Source organism: Tigriopus californicus, chromosome 10 (assembly GCF_007210705.1).
Source record: "Tigriopus californicus strain San Diego chromosome 10, Tcal_SD_v2.1, whole genome shotgun sequence".
Lineage (NCBI taxonomy): Eukaryota > Metazoa > Arthropoda > Copepoda > Harpacticoida > Harpacticidae > Tigriopus > Tigriopus californicus.
The window spans coordinates 11,025,600-11,043,819 of NC_081449.1; the positions used below are offsets into that span (position 1 = coordinate 11,025,600).

The 18,220-nt window shown below is 46.2% G+C and overlaps 5 protein-coding genes across 7 annotated transcripts; 2 read left to right on the forward strand and 3 right to left on the reverse strand.

Moving 5' to 3' along the window:
* Positions 1–60: 60 nt before the first annotated feature.
* On the reverse strand, positions 61–10,074 carry LOC131887591 (uncharacterized). Its single transcript, XM_059236217.1, has 4 exons — positions 8,365–10,074; positions 5,449–5,665; positions 3,656–5,164; positions 61–2,796 (listed from the first exon to the last, which is right to left on the reverse strand). The coding sequence occupies exons 1-4, from the start codon at positions 9,912–9,914 to the stop codon at positions 112–114; spliced, it is 5,961 nt and encodes a 1,986-aa protein (XP_059092200.1). The 5' UTR covers positions 9,915–10,074; the 3' UTR covers positions 61–111.
* Positions 3,097–6,783, reverse strand: LOC131889000 (heat shock factor protein-like). Of its 3 annotated transcripts, XM_059237981.1 has the most exons (3): positions 6,708–6,725; positions 6,593–6,676; positions 3,097–5,227 (listed from the first exon to the last, which is right to left on the reverse strand). In XM_059237981.1, the coding sequence occupies exon 3, from the start codon at positions 5,195–5,197 to the stop codon at positions 3,608–3,610; it is 1,590 nt and encodes a 529-aa protein (XP_059093964.1). In that variant the 5' UTR covers positions 5,198–5,227; positions 6,593–6,676; positions 6,708–6,725; the 3' UTR covers positions 3,097–3,607. The 3 variants fall into 3 exon arrangements, with proteins under 3 accessions (XP_059093964.1, XP_059093963.1, XP_059093965.1); XM_059237980.1 differs by having other exon boundaries at positions 6,593–6,783; XM_059237982.1 differs by lacking the exons at positions 6,593–6,676; positions 6,708–6,725 and adding an exon at positions 6,079–6,299.
* On the reverse strand, positions 5,249–5,829 carry LOC131889008 (gamma-secretase subunit pen-2-like). Its single transcript, XM_059237991.1, has one exon. The coding sequence runs from the start codon at positions 5,677–5,679 to the stop codon at positions 5,368–5,370; it is 312 nt and encodes a 103-aa protein (XP_059093974.1). The 5' UTR covers positions 5,680–5,829; the 3' UTR covers positions 5,249–5,367.
* On the forward strand, positions 7,159–9,150 carry LOC131889007 (dnaJ homolog subfamily C member 24-like). The gene has a single exon (XM_059237990.1). It carries the CDS (start codon positions 7,597–7,599, stop codon positions 8,059–8,061), a length of 465 nt encoding a protein of 154 aa, XP_059093973.1. The 5' UTR covers positions 7,159–7,596; the 3' UTR covers positions 8,062–9,150.
* Positions 10,075–10,316: 242 nt separating the features above from the next.
* LOC131888808 (E3 ubiquitin-protein ligase Hakai-like) lies at positions 10,317–12,787 on the forward strand. Its single transcript, XM_059237743.1, has 3 exons — positions 10,317–11,027; positions 11,103–11,306; positions 11,369–12,787. Exons 1-3 carry the CDS (start codon positions 11,007–11,009, stop codon positions 12,566–12,568), a joined length of 1,425 nt encoding a protein of 474 aa, XP_059093726.1. The 5' UTR covers positions 10,317–11,006; the 3' UTR covers positions 12,569–12,787.
* The last annotated feature ends 5,433 nt before the right edge of the window (positions 12,788–18,220 follow it).

Below are 18,220 nucleotides of genomic sequence, written 5' to 3' on the forward strand. Positions count from 1 at the left end.
CACTTCTGGGCAAAAGCCGACCAGCCAGCGGATAAGAATACATTTCTATTTAAAACAATCAATTATTCATATTCTTGTATTTCATCTTCCCAACAAAAGGACAGTAAATGTTTAGGGGGTTTCAAGTGCGATGGATTCCTGAAATTCGGATTTTTTCAAGCGTTTATTGGCTGGCGCACCCTCGACGTAATGCGAGGCAGTTTTCCGCCTCAAATCCTCGACCGTGTCCTCGTTTTCCGCCCATTCCAAAACTAGACGTCTTCCGTACAAATGCGTACTATGGCAAAGGGCCTCAAACGCCTTTTTGGCATCAGATTTCGTGCCGTATTCAATGAAACAGAACCCTCGATGAGAGCCCGTCACTTTTTTGGGTAATCGAACAGACTTCAGTTCGCCAAATGTCTTGAAAACGTCCTCAATTTCCTTCTGATGGGCCTCAAAAGGCACATTCCGAACCATGAGCTTCGTACCGGATTTAGTGGGATCTTGCGCGTTCACGTTCTGCTTGCGAGTGGTCTGAACCTGATCGTTAGAAGTGGTGGCTCTCGTGGATCGCTTCAATTCCAGACAATGGTCGTTCAACATCTTGTGCTGAAGGTTCTTCAAGGCCCTCTCCGCTGACGACTTGAGCTTGAATTGAACGAAACCGTAACCCATGGAAAGCATCTCTCCCGGTCGTTTGAGGTCTTTCTTCTTGGAGATGGTGGCCGAATGTATGGGCCCGATCTTGGCGAAAAAACTCTTGAGCTCCTCATCCGTTGTGCAGAAATTCAGGTTCTTGACGAACAGGGTAGTGTCGTCTTCTGGTTCAAAAGCCTCATCCACGTCGTTTCTCGTATCCACTCCGGAATCATCGTCGTCTTGAGCGGTTCCCGACGACATGCGCTCTTCTTTCGGCAAGGCTTCTCGGGTGAAGGAATTCTGAGGCGCCCATTCGAGATAAAGAGGCGTGTTGTGGAATTTCGAATAAGCCAAACCACGGAAGCCTTTTCTCGCCTCGGACGGGTCGAGATACTCCACTATGGCCGTAATCCCATGGGGAGGCAAGACCACTCGTCCAAGCTCACCGAATTTGGCGAATTTGTCTCTGATTTCAATGGGCTGTGTTCCGGCGGGCAAGTTCTTAATCAGAATCACAGTTTTAGATCGCTCTTGAGGAGGTCGGCTAAAGGCATCCAACGAGATGCCCTCGTCCTCGAGGAACCTTCGCGTTTCCGCCACGATCTCGGTCTCTCCCAAAGCTAAGCGCACCGCGGCCGATTGCTTTCCATCTCCGGTGAGCACATCACTCTTGCTCATGTTATATTTCTGGGCCATGAGATCGGCCACGGCGGAAGTGCCCAAGAACAACGTGTTCCAATTATGACTGGAACTGGCCTGGGCCTTTTCTTTGAGAGCCTTCTTCTGTTTGAAGGTCAGTCCTTCAGCATTGGCTAGTTCTTCTACGGAAGGCTTGGACTTCCCGGGTAGGATTTGGAGCAATCGACCTTGAAACGAAGATCCATCCAACGCTGTGTAAGCTTGAGTGGCGTTTTCGGGAATTACATAGGTGATAAAGGCAAATCCCTTGGGTTTTCGTGTGATTCGATCTATGGGCATATTCACTTCGGCCAACGGACCATAAGGCTTGAAAAGCGTTTCTAGGTCTTCTTCCACGATGCCATAGGAGAGATTACGAAGAAACAGTCGGCCGGATTCGGCCAATGTTTCCTCATTTTTCAAGCCGTCTTCTTGTTCTTTCCATTTGGCTTCAACATCGACGTTCTCCTTGACCTTTTCGTATTTTTTCACCATAATCTGGTGCCCTTGGATGAAACTTTTGTGTTTAATTAAGGCCTTCTTTTGCTCTTCGACTGTGGCAAACCCGATATAGGCGATTCCACCTACATGAGGTGGGCGACGAATCGATTTGGCCTTTAGAGGTTTGAGAAATGCCTTCAGGTCCTTCTTTTTGCACTTCAAAGGTAGGCCCGACAACTTGACGGTGAAATAGATCTCATTCTTGGGCTCCTTTTTGGGCTTCTCGGCCTTGGCCTTTGGCGCCTTGACTTCCTCAGTCGCTTGAGCATCATCACTTTCTTGCTTGGTCTTGAGGTAATCCAAATCGGACAAGGCCTTATTGCTGGCTTCCTTGGCTTCGGTTTCTTCGTCTTCCAATGGTTCGGTGGGTTCCTCATCCTCAGCCTCTTTTTCGTCTGCGAGGGTTGAATCCTCTTCCTGTTTTTGCTCAGCCTCGAAACTCTGCGCCACCTCTAACATGTTGTCATTATTCCAAACGCCTTCGGTGGCGTTTCGCTTATGAATTCGCATAAACTCCTGAAACTTGGGATCTTGGCTATACTTGTCCAGTAAGGCTTGGGCTTGCTCCTTCTTCTCGGCCTTCTTCTGGGCTCTCTTAGCCTTCCTAATTTTGCGCTCGTCCTCTTCAGTGTTCCCTTCTTTCTTCTCGTCGGCTTCCGACTTTTTCCTTTGAATGGAGGCGGATGAATCGGGGGCGTATTTACTCCAAGCTCGCGGTTTGTTCTCATCGCCCAAGTCCGCGCATATTTCCACGTGAATCTTGGAGCCATTCAAGAAATTCTTGTGGAAATGGGCCTGGGCCTTTTGGGCATCTTCCTCACGGCTGAAGCCCACAAATCCGAAATGTCGGAACTTGCCTTCGGGCGTGTATTTGAGTTGGACATCGGTGATTTGCCCGCCCAACGAGCTGAACGTCTCTCGCAATTTCTTCTCGTTGAGGCTGGATGCCAAGTTCTTGACGATCAACCGGGACATCGTCAGTGAATCCTGGCCTACCTAACAATTTTCGATCGAGCTAAAATGTTCAGATTATTGTTCGATCCTTGTTGATTGATTTCTCCATTGAACAACAACACACGTGGGTGAGCAGGGTGACTGCATGAAACGAAAAGTCAACTTGTCATTTTCTTTGTTAAATTAATTTTGTTCAAGGTGATGGGTGCAATGTTTAAGGATGCTTCGATTGGATCTGCAGGATAATCTTTGTCATTTGGCACCCAATTTCACATATCTTTCGCAGCCCTTTTATCTAGCGATTATCTAGCAAGACTTGTTGCGAAAATCACCCAAAATACGTTTCTGATGACCGCTCGCCCGAATGAGCAGTAGCAGTCCTTTTTTTTATTTAGAAATAGTTTTATTTTAAAAACGAATGATCGAGATGGAGTAGTATCTCCGAAGAAAATAGTAACAATTTTGTAGTATTCTCAGCAGTCAGTACTCGGAAAGTGAATCGGTTCAATCAATGAAAGCGAAGACTTCCGCCTTCTTCCTTTCATTCAATGGAGCGAGACCAGACTTTAAAATTTACAGGAACGCGCTCGGTATACGAACAATGGCTTTTACTCAAGTGCATTACATTATCATTGGACATTCATCGGTAATATTCCGTTGTAGTTTAGAAGATGCCTCTGGTATCTATCCGAAGCTGAATACTAATGAATAGTAATAATCAGCCAAGCCCAGTCCATGGTTCTTCAGTATTGGAATGGGGAAGAAGCACCTCCGGCTCTTCCGAACGATTTCATCTCGAACATCGTTCCAACGTGATGGTGAAGCGACTTGTGATTTGCTATCACGACGAGTTTCAACGGCTCATGGCAAACGATATTGGATTCGTGTTATCCTGGACCACTTTGGGCGTGTTCAACATACTGTCATCAATATCGACGGGAGCCTCTTCGTCTCCGGCCATAAGTCTTTGCACTTCATGGTGATTATCCTCAATGGCGGGAATATTGGACATGGACGAGAAGGCGTCGCCGTCTTGCGAGCCCAGATCAAATTGCAAGGGGAAATCATTCGCCACGTTTGGATACAAGCTTGAAAATGAATCCTCGGGGTTGAAAATATTCGTGATCAGGTTGGGGTCGAGTGTGATTTGCCCGGACAGGATGTCTTTAAGGTTGTCCAAGTCCTTTGTGGTCATAGTCATATCCGTGTCAATGTCTTCGCGCGAGATCTCTCGGGTGAGTGTAGGGCGGTTGGGCGTGCGAGTGGGCGTGACGGCCTTGCTCATAGGCTCCCCTTTCTGGGTTGAGTTCAGGTTTTGAGGTGTCAAGGTGGTCTTGTTCCGTTTCGGGGTGGTTTGCGTGGGTGCACTCATCATGGTTGCCTGGTGGTTACTGCTCGTGATGGCCGGGTTCACCAATTTGGGATCCACGGCCTCCATACCCACCGTCATGGGCGATATAGATCGAGTCATCTTGCTGGAGGTGTAAGGCGAGAGTGAACCCGTCGTGGAGGCCAAGCTCATTTGAGGCTCGGGCGTCTCGGGCAATTCCACATTGACCGTCCCATCGCTCAAATTAGCCGCGCCATGGCCGCTTTGCTGAAGTTGCGAGAGAGAATTCATGAATTCTGGCGACACACTCGTGTTGAGCTTGAGGCCAGTCGACTTGCGATTTGACGAAGGCTGGGATTCGTGGGTGACATCGCGGATAATGGGACCATCACTCGGGGGTGAGTTCTCACCACTCATATCCAACTTGGGTTCCTTTCCCCCGGAAGGGTAGGTGTCTTGAATTGCAAGTTGATTTGGGTAACGTCGCTTGACGGCTCCGCCCATGCGAGGCTGAACCATGCCCACCAGGAACTGGATGAGCTTGTTGACAATCTTCTGTTGACTTTGATGCTTGTGCCGTAAAGTGACCACTTCTCGCCAGAGGGCCTCGTTCTCCTTCTTCATGGTGTCCAACTTGCCGTCGAGATCCTCCTGTCGGTCTTTGATGACGCTGACTTCGTTCAGTACCTCATTGACGCGCTCACTTTTCATAGCTGGGGCATAATGGGTGGCCTTGTTATTCGAGACCTTGCGCTTTATCTTATCCAAGAGGAATTCCATTCCTCGACGGAAGAAGTCGTGGGCAAACTCCATCTCCTCTTGTCGCTCGCTCTTGAGACCGCCCGTCTCCACGCCCACCACCTTGTGAAAGCCGTACATATTCAACTGCCGGACGAACGAGGCCATATTCGAATGCTTGTAGTAATATGGCAATAAGGACTGAGCAAATTCCGCTTGATTGTGGATCAAGAAACTGTGTCCTTCATCGTTCCACTCAATCAGATGATTCGTCTCGGGATCATCGACCATCTTCCACAACTTGGCCAAAAAGGCGGGCACATTACTGGCAGCCGCAGCATTCTGCGGCAACACGAATTCCATCACGGGAAGCATGATTAGCTCGTCAACGGGTTCCAATCAATTCTGCAACGAAAAAGCCTTCATTCATTGGCAACATGCTCTTCATTTATCTCTCTGCGGCTCAATCTAAAGCATTTTTTCTTTAATCAAAAGAATAGTCAAAGAAACGGGAACATTTCTGACAAACAATGCCGTGATTTTGATCACGGCTGGCCCGTAGGAATGTTAAAGGACATGGCATCGGCCACGGCGCCCCAATCCGCTCGATACTGATTAAAGATTACGATCCACACGATCAAGACCAACAAGGAGAGACCGGCGCCGACGGCCGAGGCCAGCACGTACTGCCGGATGGCCTTCTGTTCAGCAAAGGGCGGCGCGCGAAAGGCCAATGAAGCAAACCAGACTGCATTCACGGCCCAGAGAAAGGGCAGGAGGGCGAATCCGCCCAGGAAGTATTTGCGACACAAATCGAGTTTGTCAGCGCCACTCACTTTGGCACTGGACAGATCCATGATCTAACTAACAATAGATGGGCACAATACAGAAACAGGTGCGAAAGGACCACGCAGGACGAGCCGATGGATCACAGAGGGAACATCGAGATTCTCCGATTACTGATTACGCCTCCACGATCCACTCTCATTCACGAACTCGAGCAATTCCCAAGCAGGAATGGACTCAGCTATGCACAGTGGACGACTCAAAAAAGCGTTGACCAACTCACTCAGACACACCCAGAGCCCCATGAATCAAATTACATAAGTGGCCGGAGATTACTGAAATACGTGTTCGACCCAAGGCTCCTGATTCAACAGCTTTCGGCTTTGAAGATAAAGCCCAAACTTACGAGGGCATTGATGGAAAACACGGCGCAAACGCTACTTTGAGTTTGAACTGACCGAAACACTGACCTCGGTGAGTCATGGTTACAGGGTTGCCAGGTGGAGGTTCAAAAGACACCTGGTGTTAAGAGCTGGATTGAGAGCCTCCAGGCTCATCCGAGGACACTAATCGAAGTTGATTCTGGCCCGGAGACCGTTGTTCAAAGAATTAGCCACGCCTAAGCTTGTTTAGGCCTAATCCGGGGCATTTGGCCCAGATGCGTGTTAGAGGGCCTGCCTACTCCCGTTCAAGCATGACTCGCCCATCCAAATATAGAAAACGGCCAGCAAAAAAATAGGCTGGCCGGCCGGCTCAGGCAGTAGAGAAACAAAGAGCCAGCCAGGGTTCATGTAAAGTACTTTTCCACCCGAAATGAAAAATGAACATTGGCAAAAACTGCCATACCTCCTCAAGATTTTAGCGGCAGACTTTGTGATTGAATCGGGGCATAGTGAACGGGCCATAAATGAGTCCCATAACGTTTTAAACCCTTTGGGATGGTGGGTTTCCATGGCGACTAGATTTGAGTCGACCTAGTCTTACCTGGCCAAAGTGACACCATAGATTGTTGGAGAGGTGCGAGGGGTGGTTGTCGACACAATACTGGCAATTCAATGTTCGATAATAATGGCAATTTTTCTTCCCAACTGCGTACGTTAGACCGCGTGAAACCAGTAGGATGTCAACGTTTGGGAGGATGAATCCAACTGATGAAATAACATTGAAGGGATCGGAGGCTTGGAGCAGCTGAACAGGCAGGCACCCCTCTTCCTCTTCTCAAGCGTCGGCGACGCCGATGATGGCGACGCCGTCAGCCATGGACTCCACGGACTCTTTCAAGTTCGAGCGACGCAGTCAGCCGGACTACCCACGTCTAGGACAGACATTCTGCATGGATTCTCACAAATGCGCGTATATCGTCCATGGCCTATCAGGTCCCAATCTGGTCTCTTACTTGTCTTACAGAATGGGTACATCAATTTTGGTCTAAATGATTTATCCATATTCAACGCACGCCCCATGCTCGGAGGCTGTTAGAACATTCGGCACACCCGTCCTGGGCCTCTTTGTACCCTGACCATCATCAGGGATAGGCCACGGCCAGCTTAAAAGCCAAAAATGTCTCTTAACATACAAAGTTCCAGCTTTCGCTTCTAACAATTGTTATGTAGACTTGAAATGAAATTGACAAACTGTCGATTCATTTCAATCCCGAACCCATTTCAATGAAGCTCCCTCCATCTTGCCCCGCACTCTTCATCCAGTCTGAATTCGTGTAGCGGTGATGGGTCGTCGTCGAGTGGAGGCCAACCACCAAAAAAGAAAGATGAACATCCAACTTGGAACAACAAAATACACCCGGTCACGTGACTGACTCTCATCTCGGAATACAGGCCTGGCTGACGACCTGCCTTACTAAACCGTGGGCCTAGGACACTTTTTCCATATCATCCATCCATCCAAAGTGCAGTCCCCGACTAGACGCCAAGAAGGTGTATTCTCCGAGTGGATCTCTCGATTGTATCGGGACTCGAGCCCTGGTCGTCATGACGACCGACCATTCGACCGATTACTACCAAATCTTGAGCGTGAGTCCCCACGCCGATCGAGCCACGATCAAGGCCCAATATCAAAAGCTCATCCTGGTCCATCATCCGGACAAGCAAACCCATCCAGCCTCCGATCCCGACCTAGCTCAAGCTATCCTTCGAGCGTGGCAAGTCTTGGGCGACGAGAGATCCCGCAAACGTTACGATGCCTGGTTAACTGCGCAAGAATCCTCGTTATCGGGACAGACAGTTTGGAAAACTGTATTCTTGGCTGAGTTGGATCGGATCGAGGCCGAGGGCACCTATCCAGGACAATGGTCCCTGGGGTGTCGTTGTGGGGACCGATTCGCCTTTTCCGACGAAGACCTTCGTCACATTGAGGAGGACCAGCTCACGATCGAGTGCGACTCCTGCTCGCTAGTTTTGGTTGTCTGGTTATGGGGCGAACAGCAACACCGTTGAGGACTGAATGAAGAGGCGAATCCACGCAGTAGTCAGAATACACTCGGAAAACAGTCAGAGTAAATACACTCGGACGTACGCATGGATCTAGGCGGGCTGAAGCCATTCGGGACCAGAAGAGGGAAAGGCATGCGTGAATGATATAATCGGCACGGACAAACGAGTTGAAAAGAAGGGCTCGGCTCAAAGTACAAATTGCAACGTTACAACCTGCGGCCTGGCACAATACACAATAACAAAGATGACATAATCAATGATCAAAATACTTTAATGGAAAATAAAAAAAAGAGATAAACCCCAGACTATCCGTGTATGTTAAAGGGATCTTTGTGTATCCGGCGGACTTTTTCTTTGCGTTTGCGCTCTTTCTTGGCTCCGGCTTTAACACCTCGCACGTGGAATCCGGCCGATACTTTCAATTCGGGGAACGAATCCACGATGGACAGTTCGTATTCATCGATCACGTTGACGCGAGCCTCGGCCAACGAGGGCTGATACGCCTCACGCGTCATGTTGGGCGGCGCTTGACAGTACAAGAGCTTGCCTAGGACATAGTCCTTGAGCATCACGCGGGCTGCCCGGGCTTGATCCGGCACGCCTCCCGGCTTCATGAAGCCGCGCATGAGCCCGTAGGCCGAAAGAATCTGCATACTTTCGGATTTGCGCTCGTGCTTCTTGGCTTCGCGTACGGAAAACGGCATGATCCCGTAGTGTGTCTGGATGTAATGGAAGGGCAATTTGGTCATGAGAAGGTCCACGCTGGTCAAATAATCCGTCAGGTTGTCGATGGGCAAGATCCCGGCCAGTACCATATCGGCTTTGGTCATGTTCAAGTTGGGGATGACCAAGCCCGGTCCGTCGACCAAGATGACCTCGCCCTTGAGCACGTGAGTCTGGTAGTGCTTGGTCTTACCGGGCGTAGCAGACACTTGGAGGCGGGTGTTGGTCAAAAAACGATTGATCGTGGAACTCTTGCCCACATTGGGGTAACCCAGGAAGCCTACGGTGAGAGGCGAGGCCGAGCTTTGGGCTTGGAGGGTCTGCAGCACTTCTTGTGGACTCAGGATCCGGGCCCGATTGAAGCATAGCTCCTCGTCCGAGTCCAGACCCGTCTGATCGGGTGCCTCGTCCTCCATGGCCGAGAAGAAGAGGGTTTTCATATCGCTCTCCTTGAAGTAGGCCGCCCAAGTGGCTCGTTGGTCGAAGGTCAGGAAATCGGCCTTGTTGAGCAGAATGACACTCTGCTTCCATTCACCCACTTCCTTGACGTAATCCGACAGATCTTGACTGTGAAAGAAGAGCGGGTCTCGTGCATCCACCACTTGCACTACCACATCGCTCATCTCCACAATCTTCCACAACTGTCGCCAAAAATCCAAGTTCTTCTCAAAGGGCGGCAAATTGGGACGAGTGGCTTGGAGTTTGGCCAAATAGCGTTTCCATCGGAGGAACTCGGTCTGTTCCAACTGGCGGTAGTCCTCTTTGGTGCCCGCAGTCCGCCAATCCGGTTTCTTAGGCACTGAACTGAACACAAAGTCCTCGTCCTCGTCCACTTGATCTGCCTGACCCTCATCCTCGTCCGAGAGCTCCTCGTCGTCGTCCTCGATCTCTTGGATATCGTCGAGTTCATCCTCGTGTTGGACGATCCGCATCTGACCGCGTTCGGCGTTAAAACTCCGTTGAGCCGCAGCAGCATTGCTCAAGAACTCTTCGACGGACGTGTTCTCGGTGACGGACACGCTCGTGCCAGTGGCTTCTTCCGTGGTGTGGCGGCCGGAAACGGCTAAACGGCGATCTCGCTTCCGAATCAGACTCCGACCCAGATTGGCTCCATCTTTCTTATTCTTAGTCATGACGAAACTATGTCTGACACGCACTTGACCCTTGGGAGCGGATCCTTGACGATGAAGAACAACGTGCTCGCAGCCTCGAGCAATCGATCAATGATGGATTTGTTTTGTTGTGGTTTCTGATGTTGTTTTGGCCTGGCCCTTCTGACGTCACGCTCTCCCCGCCTCAACAGCCTGAAATTGATTGCTGGCCTTTGGGGAGTCTGAAAATATGTCAGGAAGTGACCAATTTCAAGCAAAATATTTTGAACCTCAATCCGATTGAACCGACACCAAGATAGTTTGAAGGAAACTCAATACAATTTTTACTTTTACTGGGTACGTTTTGATGTGTTGCTTGCCTTTGATTTTGTCTTCTTTCAATGGAGAGCTGGTTTGTGTTACACAAAAAAGCACCCTGATCCCCGTGGACGAATGTACTTGTCCTGGTTCTGGCGAAAGTGCCAGCCAGCCAGCCAGCCAGTGCTTTGGTTCTCCTCTCCTTTCTCGGCTCCCACTGCGTAGCTCAGAGTAAAAGTAGGCTGGCCAGAAGTCCATCTGGAAAGCCTCTCAAATCCCGCACTTTCTACCCCGCTTTCGGCCTTTATATGCATTGTTTATTGGCAAAACCATCTCAAACTTGAAACAGTTATCAATCTAGAGATTTTTAGCCTTCCAGTTAACACTTCAGTATTGGACGGAACTAGCGCATCTGGCAACCTGAATATCTTTGGCTTGAGCTTGATGTGGTCAGCCTTGAAATCTCAGGCTGTTGTGAAGTGTTTAGCCTGGCGGATTGATGGCACTCTGGCCTCGTTTGGGGTCTCTCGTGGGTTGAATCCGAAAGGCTGACCGTCACATCCGAGTAGCTCAGACCTTTGCAAGTGTAGGGCGTTGCTTTGGCTTCCTGTCCAGTGCTACGATCCCCCGTTACCCAGTCACAGCCTTTTGCCAGCTTGAATCTGAAGCCACCGATCATTGACTTAACCGGAAGAAAGGAAAAGTAAGGCCCACCTCAGCCCGAGATGAGCGGCTGTCGCCTCCGTTGGACTTGAAGACACGCCCATTGCGTCGAGTAGGAGTCGTTTGAGTGCCTATAAAGGCTTCTGACTCAAAATGCGACGGAGTCGACGTCAGGTGAGTTGAGTTCGGGCGTGAGTTCAACTTGAATGAGAATTGTTGCATGATCATTGTCATCTTTATGTGGATCAGGTGATTGAAAGCGATCCCGAAGATGAGGATGTGCCCATGGATATCCCAGAGTTGGCGGGACCCTCGCCTGTTGCTCCTCAATACAATATGGATACGGATATCTCGAAGCTGGAGGCCCCCACTTTTACCACCTTGGATCGGGGCCCGTCCAAGACCATGATCAATTTGGATTGGGATCACAAGCTGAACTTGGTGGGACAGAAGGTCAGTACGTCTAAAGCTGATGGATGAGATTGGCCATCACTGACGATTGTTGTGCTTTTCAGGTGGCTAATCCCATGATTCATTGTTGCGATCAATGTCTCCAGCCCATTCTCATCTACGGACGCATGATCCCGTGCAAACACGTGTTTTGTCTCAAATGTGCCAAGCTGAGCTACGAGCGCAGTACGGCTTGTCCCAGATGTAATGACAAGGTCAATCGGGTAGAACAGGCCGGCCTTGGGTCCATCTTCATGTGTTCGCACGGGGGCTCACAGTATGGTCATACCGGCTGTCGGCGGACTTACCTCTCTCAACGAGATCTACAGGCGCACATTCAGCATCGACATATGAAGGCCGCATCTAAGGCCAATGTCAATACGCTCGGCCCTGTCTCTGGAGCCGCTTCCGTTGTGACTTCAGCCCCCTCGGCTTTAACCGCCATGACCTTGCCCGAGTTACCTAGTGCAGCCGTGATCGCCGAAGCCACGGCCGCTTTGGTGAGCGCGCGGAAAAAGACCGAGCACTCAGCGCCGCTGAGTCGGACGTTCGAAGGTGGCTACCCGCCTTCTCAAAGCCCTCATCACCGAGTTGGTGGCAAGGCCGTGACCGGTAATGTGTTGTCGGGCTCGTCAGCTCTGTCTTCATTTCAGTCACCGCCGCCCACTCTAGGCGGGGCCATAAGTCGGACTTCTTACGCCACTGCCGGAGTGACTTACACGAGCGGCAGTGGCCATCACTCTCAACAACCGCAACAGCAACAACAAATTTCCGTGATAAGTTCAAGTAGTGGGGTGGGTGGTAACCGATCTTCAAACCTGATTACCATTCCCATTCAAGAGTCGGGCAGTGGAGCCTCACCTTCTTTTGTGCCCCATGTAGCCAATAATGGCGACCGACGGACGTCTGAGTTCTATGGTAACAAAGGTGGGGGTGGGGGGAATGTAGCTGCCTACGGTGCGGCCACAGGCTCGTCGTACTCTGGTCAGAGTGGAAGCTACGTGCCTCCGGCGGGAGGTCTGGGCAACAACGGCAGTAGCAATGGAGCGCATTTCTCACAACCTCCTCCCAACTTTTATCACGTCCCGCCGCCTCACAATACCAATGGTGCCACAAACACGGCGTATGGACAACAAACAACTAGTGGATATCTCCAGGCAAGTGGAGGTGGTAATCCGAGCAGTGGTGGGGGTCCGGACTCTTGGACACGCTCAGGCGGGTCTTCCGCTAATTCCACCGGGTCTTCGAACTACTACCGACGTTGAATATGAACTCTGAGAGAACACCTCTGGGCTTGGTTGTCCACTTCATGGTGGCCATGGTTATTGACGTCCCTGATTCGTTTCTAAATGTTTCCCCGCAGTATCGGATGCTCAGAGTCGATGAGTTTTGAAGGCGTTTGCGAATTTAGGTATCCGGTTCAGAAATCATTGACATGATTGTTATTCATTCTAAACATAATACACCTCAAATTTCGAAGGCTCTATTTGCGTCCGTCTTACACTACTTGACACTTTTGTATTCAAGACCAGGGTAAAAATTTCAACAAGTTTTGCACTGAGATCAAATACAAAAAATAGTCAGGCAATCCTTAACTAACTTATGGCTAGATTTTGGTATCATCAGCATTTCATATTATTTGGCATTTACTTTTTAGAATTTGCAAAATCCGTGTTCGCTTTCAATTTTTATTGAGGACTTTTTAAGCACAACTGGGAACGTTTTCCCTGTTGTAATTGAAGGAGGAACGGTTCTTATTTATCTTCACATTGATATTATTCGTACATTTAGGCAAACGCTGGTACCAGCTAACAAACTTGCCTGCCAATGCCAGTGATGCAAAATTGGCGTTTCAAAATGGTTTGAATGAAGCTGACCTTTCCTCATATAGCAATATGAAAGAAGGGTCAGCTTCTCAAAAAACGTGTTTGAAGCCCCAATCTTGCATCACTGACATTGCTAGCAGCAAACAAACGAACCTGCCAGAGCTTGCCTAAACGTCCCCATATCTGGCGCACCAACGAATTACAAGAGCCAGATATGGCCAGATCATAGATAACTTCATGATTTTCTATGGACCAGATGGCCAGAAGTAACGCGAGAGCAAAAAAATAAAAAAGAAAAGTGTTGTCCGTTCCCTACCACTTTAATACTAGAGCAATAGTGCTTTACCTTATTTTCACTTCTTATCTCCGCACTTAAACCCAATTTTTTATCGTTGTTCACTTACCTACAAATACCTACATATCGTACATAAAAGAAGTCCGCAAAAAAAGCATCCAAGAAACCTCATTTTCAAACAAAAAATATTGCCATCTCGCTGTAAACTGAACATGCATATTTTTTGAAAAAGTTAACTCACGCATTCTCCATCTCGAGTCACGCCAATCAAATTGACGTTTTGATGCCACCCATATTAGTAAGTCATTATCAGCGCTCGGATAATATTTCTTTAACTCTTTCTTTCTTTTTTTTCGGGACTTCCTTCCCGTTATTGGGGAGGAATTCTTAGAGGTTCAAGAAAGAGTTTTTTTTTCATTTTAATCAACTTTATACTCATATGATATCTAGGGGTCGGAAAGACGATTTTTTTTCAGGTTAAATTAAGTTTTCAATTATTTTGACCATTTTGGGCAAAAACACTTTTTCCCCGAATTTTTACCGTAAAAAACTAAAACTGAGGAAATTAAAGCTTTGTTTGACCTTGAATCCCAAGCTTTCATTTAGAGGAACCATTTATACTCATCTTGTATTTGTTGTATTTCAATCTTTAGCAAATTCCTTTATGTTGATCATTTCTTCCTAAGAGTACATGTATTGATAGGTAACTTAAGGGGTATTTTACTCTTTCTATGAACTATGAAGTAAATTTTTGTATCCAATTGCCTTAGAATCTCACACAATCATGGTATCGATTTTACAGACCACTCATCTGTTTTGTCCTGGACCATGATTTCAAGATGCTTCAAAATATAGGTTTCACCTCAAAGTTATGTCCCAACATTAAATTTCAATTTTACGTTCATGTAAAGGCAAGACTAGAGCCACTATAATATATTATTACTATTATAGTGGCTCTAGGCAAGACTATATTTCTGATCCCAAAGAGCAAGATGATCGTGAAAAAACAAAATCAAGCAACTTTTGAATTAAAAAAACCCCACCATAATACATGAATAACCAAGCAAATAAAAAACTTTTTCCAACTATTTATAACTCATTTTTACGTTTTCGGAAAATTCGTTTGATTATTTTGACTGATTATCACAATTTAAAAACCAACTATCTTGACCAAAATTACGAACTACTTTTCCGACTCCTAATGATATCTAATATCCGTCAACGAATTTTAGTTGGCAGATCTGGCCAGCCCTTAAATATAGGGCTGATCAGGAATTTTGATCAGAAGTTGTCCGAGTCCGTCTTAAGTCAGACTTGAGGATCTGCAGTATCAACATCTATCTGTATATTCCCTTTAAATATTTTTAGGGTGCAAATCATATTAAATCAGGGAGATGGTGGTAGCGCAATTGATTAACGTGCGACCCAGTTGTGCTCGGGTATATGGGTTCGATCCCAGATCTCCCCCCTTTTCCTTTGACTGTCTAGTGCATATCCGCCTCGAACGGCGTCCCTGCATCTTTGTATCTCAGAATGGGCCCAAATTGACCACGACAACAAAATAGTATATTCATGTATTGTATTGAAAATGTAAAGTATCCAATGAGATGCTCGTCTCGCAATAAACAATTTTAAGGAAAGGGAAATTATACAATGATGTAGCACGAGAAAGTAGAGAGGTGCACTTCATTGTTCGAACTATTCTGGGTTCTCGAAGCCATGAAGATGCTCTCAAAACACATGTTAAGCCTCTACGGTCACCACAATATACCCTAAAGCTCGGGTTGGGACAAAGCCCAAGAATGCTTTTGAAAACGTACAGTATCAGATAACCTTTGTGCCCTCTACTTCGTACCTTCTCGGAATACTGTACTGGTAAAACATCTTTGGACCCTCTCTACCCTTGCAAGCCAGCTGAACTCATTGGAGCCCCAATGGGCGAGGCATGTTTAAGATGTGGCTGGACAATCGACTTGTACAGAGTTAGCATCGTGATACTATCTCTGGACTTTAACGTTCGATACATCCAACCACAGGTGCTTAGCCAACTTTGAACTGGGTATGCATATGCTCATCGAACTTTCCATTATTTTGGAGGACTACATCGAAGTCCTTCATGGACGAAACCTGCTCGATATTTCTACCCATATTACCTACGAGTGGATTGAGTGGAGAGTTTAAAGGCGTCGAACCAAAGGTCGTTGAGCGGGATTTCAATCTGTTGAAGGTCATAGTACCCTCAGTAACACAAAAGTACGAGATTTGATCTGGAACCTAAACCAGACAACAGGAATTTTGACCATTCCTACCAAAAACTAATTTTGTATCATCAACACTGGAAGAAACGCTGACATTACTTTTAATATTAAGCTTCTGAAGTGGAGCAATGAAGATGATAAAAAGGAGAGGACCTAAAATGGAACCTTAAGGAACACCCCCGATTTGGCACCATGTATGTCAGTTAGGGATCCCTCGTCCTGTACCTTAAGGCGGCAAAAAAATTTGGCTGTCTTCTGTGTGGTATGTTATTTTGCTACTTATTCGCAACCAAAAATATGAAATTCAGAGACGCATCAACATTTTGGTGGGTAACTTTCTGTTAATTTATGGTATCTGGATCTTTGAGACTTAAGTATCCTGCGTTGCTTGCAATTTTTCAAGAGTGTGCGTAAGCTTATTAGTGGTGATATAGAATTTGGTTTTTGCAATCCTAACTTTGATTCTACGAAGATTGTTTTATACATTGCAGCCTAAATCGCGGTTCGAAAGCTCTTACCCTGGAGCTACCGTTTGGACTCTACCAAGTATATAAGTTGAGTCACTCAATTGGTGATTCCATCTTCAAACTGAGTAATCTCCTAATTCCAGCACAACATGAGTTACGTAAACTGCATGCAACTCTGTTTTGCCAATGAAATTCCACCCCAAGTTAATTACTTCTAAATATTTTGTGTACCTTTAGCTTGTATCTCGGGATTCACCACACTGATTAGGTCGCAAATTAATGGCGAAGTTACAGTTCACATCAAATAATATTTAACTACTCTTATTTACGGATACAAAGTTATTTCCATCTAATTTTGTTCTCAATGCGACATAAAGGTTTTCACATGCTTCCAAAATAACATGGAAGGAACAGTGTAAGAATGCCAATGATCAATAATCGTTACCGAAAAAAGTAACGTGTAACCGTTACTATTACCGTTACTTTTGCAGAAAACAAAATACCCTAAAACTGCAAAAAGACAACGTTATATGAGAATTTTTTTAACGTTCAGTAAATGAGAGGTGAAATAAGTGACAAATATACTAGAGTACAAGGGTACAAGAATACTAGGGTTTGAGGATTAATCGTTCCTTGGTTTAATCTTTTTTCATTTTTCTATTAGGCATTTTGACAGGTATTTTTTCATCCCTCTTTTCATGGTTCGAAAAAGAGTTAAGATAAGGTTGGCATTCCACTGGTTTAACGAGGGGAAAATCGGGGTTACATTTTGAGGCTAGGTTTCCGGTTTCCATCATGCAACTACTAATGTCATACGTGACAGAAAATGTAAATTGATAACCTAGTTACAGCCTCCCATGATTATTTATTTGATCCCATCTATTTCCGCATTGCCCGCGTATTTATTTCCAATAATTATAATCCTTCGATAGTTTAAACATCTTTTTTAGTCTACTGGTTGTTGGCTCCTCCTCGTTCTCTTCGCTCCTGTTCATCTTAATAACGTCAGGGTTGCCGGATTTCGTTACCGATAGCGTTACTCAAAAAGTAATGCTTTACAAATAACGCCTTTACTTGGAACGGCGTTACTCAAGCTCTGCCAATATATTCAATGATCTTAGACGACACCTTGACATGATTGCTTTAGCCTGTCTATGAAAGAAAATTAAAATCCAGTGACATAAATGTTAAAACTTGACTACGCTTGAGAAAACATTAGATATAAAGAAAATAGCACAGAAAATGTCAATCAACTAAATCATGCTTTATTTTATCAATTCAGACAATTATTTCCAAGAAAGGCAACAAATGAAACTTCGTTATGTTGGCCTTTTTCATCAATCATATTTTTTAGAACCTTTAGTTAGTTAATATGAAACCAAGAAAAAAGTCCAAAATATGTATTGACCCCCCTTGAAAAAAAGAAACTCGTATTTTTAAATGATTTGGGTTTTTACGGGCTTTTGCAACAGCTACAAGGAATTTTATCCCCAGTACTTTCAAAATGGAAGGTTTTAGGTCATTTGGCCACAAAAGGTTAAAAAAGTAGGTTTTTCGCATTTACTTTTTTTCTTTGTCTGATGGTAATAGAAATCTGCAGGGGTACAAATGCAAAGAGTTTGTGGACATGGTTAAGAACAGAAAACATCAGATATGTCGTTCGATAAATAACATTGGCCTCGTTGAGCCTGTATCAGCCATGCCGGGTTGTTCAATATAAATAATTCGTTTTTTGTAATCAAAAATAAAAAAAAGTGCCAACGCAGTATAGCGATGAAGCACTGGAACGTTCCCTTATACTATCCTAGCATGCCGTGTGAAACAATCACGAGCCATGAGAATGACTAATTGACTTTCAGCCCAGTATTCATCTCAATCAAATTTTGAAAATGAAAAACAAGTGATTTTAAGATCAACAAGCATTTGGATTACAACAACTTCGATTTTGTTTGAGAGCGTCTCATAGCATCACCATTATATACGATTCTAGTACTATCTGAATGAACAAGAGACGATAAACACGGGGGTGACGTCGATTAAATCCAGTTGGCGATCGTTGTGACGATTTTTT

Coding starts and splice junctions, on each gene's coding strand:
- LOC131888808 (XM_059237743.1), top strand. CDS start 11,007: ATGCGACGGAGTCGACGTCAG. Junction 11,028..11,102: donor TGCGACGGAGTCGACGTCAG/GTGAGTTGAGTT, acceptor TATGTGGATCAG/GTGATTGAAAGCGATCCCGA. Junction 11,307..11,368: donor TGAACTTGGTGGGACAGAAG/GTCAGTACGTCT, acceptor TGTGCTTTTCAG/GTGGCTAATCCCATGATTCA.
- LOC131889000 (XM_059237980.1), bottom strand. CDS start 5,197: ATGCTTCCCGTGATGGAATTCGTGTTGCCGCAGAATGCTGCGGCTGCC.
- LOC131887591 (XM_059236217.1), bottom strand. CDS start 9,914: ATGACTAAGAATAAGAAAGATGGAGCCAATCTGGGTCGGAGTCTGATT. Junction 5,666..8,364: donor CCCTTTAACATACACGGATA/GTCTGGGGTTTA, acceptor GGATCTGTCCAG/TGCCAAAGTGAGTGGCGCTG. Junction 2,797..3,655: donor GTATGTTGAACACGCCCAAA/GTGGTCCAGGAT, acceptor GAAAATTGTTAG/GTAGGCCAGGATTCACTGAC.
- LOC131889008 (XM_059237991.1), bottom strand. CDS start 5,679: ATGGATCTGTCCAGTGCCAAAGTGAGTGGCGCTGACAAACTCGATTTG.
- LOC131889007 (XM_059237990.1), top strand. CDS start 7,597: ATGACGACCGACCATTCGACCGATTACTACCAAATCTTGAGCGTGAGT.